General features: G+C 41.8%; 1 protein-coding gene across 10 annotated transcripts in view; it reads right to left on the bottom strand.

Annotated features, from left to right (window-relative positions):
- The window catches only part of UNC80 (unc-80 subunit of NALCN channel complex), a 178,480-nt gene that overhangs the window by 100,366 nt on the left and 69,013 nt on the right, over positions 1-9,101 (bottom strand). For all 10 annotated transcript variants that reach the window (XM_075933921.1, XM_075933922.1, XM_075933912.1 and 7 more), the window contains exon 22: positions 5,122-5,294. In XM_075933921.1, coding sequence (XP_075790036.1) covers positions 5,122-5,294 — 173 coding nt within the window. The remainder of the gene's footprint in view (positions 1-5,121; positions 5,295-9,101) is intronic.

Genomic DNA, 9,101 nt, shown 5'->3' with positions numbered 1-9,101 from the left:
GAAAAGAACCACAAGTTACCATGGTTACTGTCAAAACTCAACACAACAGCAAAATCCTAAACAGCGTTGCCACTTCCTATGGAATTATTTTTGCATGTCATCAAAGTAAAGTCTCCACCTTTTTACATTCAAATTCCCATAACATTTTTTTTTGTACTGTATAAATCAACCTAAATAAGAACTCACATTTCTCTTAACAATTCATATTTTACATAATCCCATAGGGGCTTTTCAACCGTCTGTTCAACTCATGCTAGCTGGCTCAAATTAGAATCAAAATGTGATAATATCATTAAGGCTAATGTTTGAAATCAACTTCACGTTACACAGGTTTAAAAGGAAGGCACTGAACATCTCAGGTCAAGCTTCAATTATGAAAGGTTACAAGAATCTGTTTACATAGTTTACAAGCTACAGAGGGTACATAATCAGCATTGTCACAGATTTCGGTGTGTGAGTTGTTAAGCGGCAGAGAGTAAGGCTATGTCTATACTGCAGCGCTATTTCGGAATACCGGAGGTATCCTGAAATAGCTATTCCACATCTTTTGAATGCGCCCATTATTTCAAAATATAATGGGCTCACTATTCCGACATCCCTGTAAATCTAATTCCACAAGGAGTAAGGGACGTTTTGGAATAGAGATTTATTTCAAAATAAGTGCTGTGTAGACAGCACCAAATTTCGAAATAAGCTATTTCGAAATAACATCGAAATAAGATACACAGTTTGTGTAGCTCAAATTGCTATCTTATTTCGACCTATGGTGCAGTGTAGACGCACCTTAAGTGTTCTCTGGAACGCCACCGATAGAGTGTATGGAGTCAGAATCAGTAGCAGTGAAGCAGATAGGTACATGGATGGTGTGATATGGACGAGCAGTTTGCTTAAGTTAGAATCAAAATAAGATCATATCTTTCTACTGCCTGAGCTCAGCCAGTCCGGTAGAGATTTGGGACTAGAGAAAATACAGTTCCACTCTTGACTTCTCCAAATGTCAGGTAATTTTGCAAGTCTGATACTGCCATCTGGTGGTAACTCTCTTGTGGCTACCCCTTTCCTCATAATGACAGTTCATAAGAACATAAGCAAATTTATTCAAACACATTTATTCCCTATTCCCCCTTTTCCCTCTTCTGGAAAAAAATTATCTATTTTTGAAAATAAACTGTTAGTTGCTTGTGAAAGATGTCAGACTACCAGCTGTTCTCTCTTGCAGTATAACCATAAGGCAAGGATATTGTGGGCAGCAGCTAAGCATGTGTACACATCCCAAGCCACCACTGGGCATGGAACCAATAGTGCAATGGAGCAATTGCTCCAGGAGTAAATGGTTAAGTCCATCTCTCAGCCCTTTCAGCACTTGGGCTTTCTGTAAGTACTGACACTGGTGTCAAGTATTGCCATTTGCATCAGTCAAATCTGGTCTAGGATAAAAGTAGGTTGTTACAGCCTATTAGTCATCACATGATGATCAATCCAATGTGAACAAAGCAGCATTGACTTTAACATGTGCTAGGTCATGATAAAGAATAGTCTGCCCCTACAACTTAACTGGATCAATTTAGCATGTTACAGGCTGTGACCCTTCTCTACATTACACTTTTTAAACATGCTCATTAGAATATTTCAACCAGCACATTCTACAACACACCTTTGATCCTAATGCTTTGATGGTGGAATTTATCCACAAGGGACTAGAGTGGCATACCAAACACATTCCACTTACATATTAAACAGAATTTCAAGGACTAACAGACTTCATTTACTACCAGCCCCAGCTGAATTTCAGCTGGAGGCAAAAGAGTAAAATGGTCTGTAACCCACTATTAATTCTCATAGAACAGCTGGTAGCCCATGACCACACCACTTTACAAAACTGAAGTAGGAAAGGATGTCACTTCTTCTAATCTTCAAGGTAGCCTGTGGTTCAATGTATATAATAAATCACTACCTTTGCAATACCTATGTTTCTTGTTCCACTTCTCTAATTTCTCTAAATTACAGTGACAAACATATTTAAAGTATCTGTGCTAATCAAAGATTGTTTGATCACTTTAGGAATTATTTGTGAAAGAAGCATGAAAAACATGCTGAGGAAAGTCGAACTAGACCTGAAATTAGAGCTGATTGCCCCTAATTTTTAACAGTTGTCATAGCAACATGGCTAGGGGAAATCATATAAAATAACAAGCTTTTAATTTGCATTAAATCTACATCAGGCAAATGTTTCAAAAGCTTGGAAACAGTTTAAAAATACACTTTGTGTTAAACTGTGTTTCTCTGTGCTTTAAAGACGGTGAAAGCATTTTTTCATAATAGCGTAATTTGCCTGTGGCCAAAGAAGTAAAATAACATACTGACAGCTTTTCAAAAGTACAGTGACTATGACATCTTAAAAGCTAAAACACCTCACTGGCTGTATTTATAAAAAGCAAATGAAATGCATTAAGGATCCTTCTTTCTTGCAGATTAAACAACAATGAAGAGGCCTTGGTTTTGGAGACATGTTTGGGCCAAACTGGATGCAACTCATACCCACAGCTTCTCAAGCAATAAAACATCTATTTATGGCAGGCTACACAGATCAAAAATGATCTGCCAGAATATGAGTAGAAAGGTCCAATGCAAGAACCCGGGATTGACCAACCAAATGAACTGATTTCATTGTCAGACATTGCGATTGTCATACAAAAAAAGCTAGCGTAGCTATAAATATAAAGGGAAAAAGAGGGTGTAGTAAAAATTATACTGATTTTGACACATGTTGTTATTTTTCTCTTTGTAGCACTAAATCTCTACCCCAACTTCCCCAAAATGGGGCAAGTTATTCATCCCAGTTGTTGGTCTCTGGTTCAGTGACCAGATCATAAATATGATTCTGTGCTCTGTGCCAAAAGTAGCTATCCTTTCAGAGACTACAGAAAAGACAGACTCAACAGAAACATCAAGAAAACAAACAAAGAAAAGAGAAGATCTCTGGAAGTTTTAATATTTTAAAAGCTCTGCCTCCCTTTTCCAGACTCCCAGCTAGCTAGCAAGATGCCAGAAAGAGTTAACTCTCTGTAATTCTCTTATTAGTTCAACGTTCTTATAATAATAAAGGCTTTGTAGTCATACATAATTCACAATGATAATTAAGGATCCCCTCAACTTCTTGCAGAGACATGCCGTCATGAATAATCTGTTGGCTCACGCTGGAACCCTTTAATATAGCTCCTTGATCATTTTAGGGATGCTTTACTTTAGGGACAATAAAATGGCTTCCAAAAGAGGAAGATCAATGGGTGCTAAATTAAGGGCAGCACCAGAAATTATTCAAATCTACCTTTTCCTCAGATTTCTTTCAATGCCAGTTCTTCTGACCAGGACATCTGATCTTTCTAGGCTTGTGAACTAGAGCTTAACACCTTCATTTTTACGAGCAAACCTCTGACCTTTTCAAACACAAAAGGCAAAATAACAAAGGTTCAGTCAGGCCCATATGCAGGGGGGTTCGGAGAGTCCCTCATGGTCCTCGTTCCTGGGAGAGGGGCTAGGGAGGGAGAAATCAGCCCAAGTCTTACTCCGTCCAGCCATACCCCAAATAACAGAGACTGGATTCACAGCCAGGCCCCTGGGAGCACACGGACAGGAGCTGTTACACACCTGGTCCCTGCTCACATACACCGTGTGCCCTCCCGCTCCGCACTCTCCCTCTTGTTGACTCCAGAGGAGAGTAAGGCTGGTGGGGGAGGCTTGCCCTCCTAGCCTCCAGGTTCAGGTAGCTCTATTCTCCTGCCTCCCTGTCATTCACCACATGCTTATTTCGAAATAAGCTATTTTGGAATAGTTATTCCAGAATAGCATGTATACACCACAGGGAAATCTTCCCTAATGGAGATGTGCTGTCTCGATTCAGAGCCCCAGGAGGCACTGGGGAGGAATAACTTAGAACGGCCCTGATGAGGGGCTATTTCAAAATAGCAGCAGTGGAGCAACTACACACGGCTTATTTCGAAATAGCTATTTCGGAATAGGTGTAATTCCTTGTAGAATGAGGTTTAGAGAATCCGGAATAGGCCTTCCATTATTTCAAAGTTATTTCAAAATAACAGAATGGCTGTGTAGATGCTCGCATTGTTGTTTTGAAATAATGCTAGTTATCTCAAAATAATGGTGCAGTATAGACGCACCCGAAATGTGCAGCTATGAGGGCTTGGCACATCTGTTAATCAAGATCCAGGGTCTCAAATTAGGTATCCAGAAAATGGGGAACACGTAATTAGTGACCACATGTGAAAAGTCTAAGTGACTTGCCCAGTATCACATAGGAACTTTGTGGCAGAGGCAGGGATAGACTCCAATTCTCCTGTGTGACATTTAACTGCCTTACTCACAAGACCAACCCTTTTCTTCCTGCAATCCCCCGCCTCATTCACTAGACAACTGCCAACTTCTGCCACAAATCTGACAGAGGACCTGCATGCCACAGACTCCTTTGCTACACAAATCTGACTCATTTTCAGAGCAGGCTCATCCTGGGCAATGAATGAAGCAGGGCTTTCATGGAAAAAATAGAATGTAGCTATGCAATACAAAATATACTAAACACAGAGTATGCTTTTGTGGAGACTACAGTTAAATCACCATTCTTATTATTGCCTAATTCTAATCTCAGTTATGCTCTGGCTTTACAAATATTGCAACTGAGGTCAGATTCCAGCCCAGAGAATTTTTCAGGATATTCTTATATCACTCTACTTATGAGACCACCAGAAGCCTCCAATGGATTTATAGCCTCCCAGCTGGCTATATTCTATATCCTGTATCTTGATATTGTAATAAGCCGTTTGCAAAGGGACAGCTACTGACTGTTCATGCACTTTGCAGCATGAACATAAAAACATGTTAGCGACAGTCTTATGAAGAAGACTGGTATAATAATGGAGACCCATTTTCTATGCGTGTTTATACAGTCAGGCATTAAAACTTCAGCTAAGGTTAGTAACACTTCATATTTATATAGCACTTTATCTGTTCAAAGTGCAGTACAGACATTACCTAGCGACGGCGGCATTTCAGTACTCTCCAGTTCGTACATTATTGCTCAGCAGTAAGAATGCTTGTGCAAGGACTTACAAGATCGAGGGCAGCTGCCAGGATGGAGGCATCAGGAATAGTGCCCGGCTCGCAGCAGTTTAAGAGAAACTGAAAGCGTTTCATGCCTTGTCGGATTGCTCCCAGGTTCACTACATTCTTGGATTTCCCACCTTCCTGGCTGGAGGCCAAGTGATCATCAAAACTGTGGCAACCTGAGGAGGTAGAGAGTACAGAGAAGGTTTGGGGAGGGGGGGGGGGGGGAGAATGAGGAGCAGAGAGGAAATGGGGAACACAGTACCTTACAGATTAAAAAAACCAAAAAGAGTTTTTTAGGAAACCTGGCATGCATGAGCCTACCCCTTCCCTCAACTTGATATATTATCTGAGCATGTGTGACAATTTCCTGGCACCCAGTGACTAAGATGAGGTGTGAAAACGGTGAGCCTGATTCTGAACATGGCTCTGCTGGCATTAGTCCAGAATGGTTCCTTGGACGTGGATGGAGATGCTCTAGATTTACTCCAGCGTAAATGAGATTAAGAGTATGGATGGTCCAGGGTCATTTTTAAAATATGTAGTACCAAGTCTTCTGCCTGTTTGGGCTCTCAGACTCTCTCCTTTCCCCCCACTTCCGGGTCAGCCTATTTAGATTATTTTCATTTATTGGTCTCTACCTTAGTTTTTCATCCTCCTTTGCCTTAAGAAAGAATAGGCATTTATCCTCGCCTATTAATTTAACAAATGTTATATTATATTTTGAGCAGGACACACAAGTAATAATTCTTGAAATGGACAAGGCAAGGATAAGGCCTAAACCTTCAAAAGTGACTAGTCGTTTTCGGGAGCCCACCGTGAGACACCTCATATCAAGGCCTGATTTTCTGAAGGAGCTCAGCATTCACCTTCTGAAAATCCTTTAAGAGGCCTCACACATGGTGGAGGCTCCCAAAATGACTAGTCACTTTTGAAAATGAAGTCCATGAAGTCTCCTTTGAACATAGTAACTTGTTGCTTTTATGGGACAAGTCAGCTAACCACAGTGCAGAGTGGAACCAAGGTTCCCCCGAAGGAGGGAAATAGGTAAGCAGAACTCAGTAAGTGACAAAGCTGGTGTTGCTTGTGGAAGGTACATGAAAGAAATACTAGACCATCCCTGGCAGGAGCTTATTTAACCCGCTCTTCAATATCTCCAAGGATGGAGATTCCACAACCTCCCTAGGCAATGTATTCTAGTGTTTAACCACCCTGGCAGTTAAGAAGTTTTTCCTAATGTCCAACCTTAACCTCCTTTGCTACAATTTAAACCCATTGCTTCTTGTCCTATCATAAGAAGTTAAGGAGAACAATTTTTCTCCCTCCTCCTTGTAACACCTTTTTAAGTACTTACAAGCTGCTATCATGGTCAATGAGAACCTATGAGCACTTCTACCACCTCTAAGGAAATAAATCTGCAAAGCCTCAGCACCTCAGTAGAGCTGACTGAGGACTAGATGGGACTCAGAGGAGAAATCTGAAAAGTAGTTTCAAGTCTAAGATGATTGCCATTCACCACAATCAGTGTAAACTCTCCACTTCCCTTTGCAAAAGCATATGCAGAATCAAGCTAAAGTCAACTATATCCAGATTATAGGTTTTCTTGCTCTTCTTGCAAAACTATCCCAACTTCCTTTAGCTTCTATGATGAAGTAACTAACTCTGTGGATATGGAAAAGTCAGTGGTTGTGATATACCTTGACTTTAGCAAAGCTTTTAATACGGCACAATATTCTTGCCAGCAAGTTAAGGGAGTATGGATTGGATAAATGGACTGTAAAATGGATAGAAAGCTGGCTAGACTGTTGGGCAGAGATCAACGGCTCGATGTCAGGTTGGCAGTCGGTATCTAGCGGAGTGCCCCAAGGTTCAGTTCTAGGACCAGTTTTGTTCAACATCTTTATTAATGACCTGGATGAGGGGATGGATTGCACCCTCAACAAGTTTGCAGATGACACTAAGCTAGGGGGAGAGGTAGATATGCTGGACGGCAGGGATAGGGTCCAGAGTGACCTAGACAGATTAGAGGATTGGGCCAAAAGAAATCTGATGAGGTTCAACAAGGACAAGTGCAGAGTCCAGCACTTGGGACAGAAAAATTCCAAGCATTGCTGGGGACCAACTGACTAAGTAGCAGCTCTGCAGAAAAGGACCTGGGGATTACAGTGGATGCGAAGCTGGATGTGAGTCAACAGTGTGCCCTTGTAGCCAAGAAGGCGAATGGCATATTAGGTTGCATTAGGAGGAGCATTGCCAGCAGATCTAGGGAAGTGATTATTCCCCTTTATTCGGCTCTGGTGAGGCCACACCTGGAGTACTGTGTCCAGTTCTGGGCCCCCCACTATAGAAAGGATGTGGATGCATTGGAGAGGGTCCGGCGGAGGGCGACCAAAATGATTAGGGGGCTGGAGCACATGACCTATGAGGATAGACTGAGGGATTTGGGTTTGTTTAGTCTGCAGAAGAAAAGAGTGTGTGTGTGGGGGGGGGGAGGGGGGCGGGAATTGATAGCAGCCTTCAACTTCCTGAAGGGAGGTTCCAAAGAGGATGGAGAAAGGCTGTTCTCAGTGGTGACTGATGGCAGAACAAGGAGCAATGGTCTCAAGTTACTGTGGGGAAGGTCTAGCTTGGCTATCAGGAAAAACTATTTGACTAGGAGGGTGGTGAAGCACTGGAATGGGTTCCCTAGGGAGGTGGTGGAGTCTCCATCCCTAGAGGTGTTTAAGTCTCAGCCTGACAAAGCCCTGGCTGGGTTGATTGAGTTGGGATTGGTCCTGCCTTGGGCAGGGGGCTGGACTTGATGACCTTCTGAGATCTCTTCCAGTTCTATGAGTCTATGATTCCTTGAATTACAGGTGTAAGGAAGAACCTTTCACTATTGAGAAATCTTACAGAATGTTCAATAATAAAGCAATTTAGAACTTCAGGCTAAGGACTCTAAAGGTACTTCTACATAGCAGTGCTGCACATCTACACAGCAAGCCATTATTTTGAAATCATGTTGAAATGGAGGATTTCTTACTTCAACTCCTGCAACCTTCATTTCACGAGGAGTAAGGGAAGCTGAAGGAAGAACACTCTTCCTTCGACTTCCTGCTGTGCAGACAGCGCCAACTGCCGAATTAAGTTATTTCAACTTCAGCTACGCAATTGACGTAGCTGAAGTTGTGTATTTTTATTCAACTTTTGCCCTGCAGTGTAGATGTGATTTCTAACACGGCTCTTAGCAGACAAAGGATACCATCTTTGAAGGATGTTCTTTACTTAGGGAGAGGAGAAAAGCAGAAAACTCCAAGTCCATTAAGGGACCTTGCCATTAAGATTTACCTTGGACACACATAGGGTGTATCTAGACTACAGGGTTTTGTCGACAAAAGTGGACTTTTGTCGACAAAACTATACCTGCGTCCACACTACCACTGAGTTCTGTCGACATAACGTCGACAGAACTCAGCAGTTTTGTCGATGCTGGTAAACCTCATTTTACGTGGCATAACGCCTTCTGTCAACAGAGTTTCTGTCGACAGAAGGTGTTATTGCATGTAAACTTTCCTTTGCGTCTACACTACCATGTCGACAAAGCAGCTTGCTTTGTCAACAGAACTCAATGTAGTCTAGATGCTCTTTGTCGACAGAAGTTTTGTCGACAGTATCTGTCGACAAAACTTCTGTCGACAGAAGCCTGTAGTCTAGACGTACCCTTAGATAGTACAGTGACAGGCCCAGAATAGATACTACTAAGAATAGAAACTATTAAGCCCAACCATGCAAACAAAGATGAATCAAGTTTAAAACGTCTTGTATGAATGAATGTATGTGGCTATCCTATATCCAGCTAAGGTATGCAGAGCCCAACAATAAAACATTTTTATCTTGGGACAGATTTAATCCAAATGAGAAAAAGAAAAGAAACAAAGAGGATGCTTGTATCAGTGAGTGACCATTCCTGCCTTTTCTTCCAATGCCTTTGTTTCCTAACTACCTGG

The sequence above is a fragment of the Pelodiscus sinensis genome, chromosome 7 (assembly GCF_049634645.1).
Source record: "Pelodiscus sinensis isolate JC-2024 chromosome 7, ASM4963464v1, whole genome shotgun sequence".
NCBI classification, from domain to species: domain Eukaryota; kingdom Metazoa; phylum Chordata; order Testudines; family Trionychidae; genus Pelodiscus; species Pelodiscus sinensis.
Note: the sequence above shows the minus strand (reverse complement) of the source record. Positions and strands in the feature narration are given on the sequence as shown.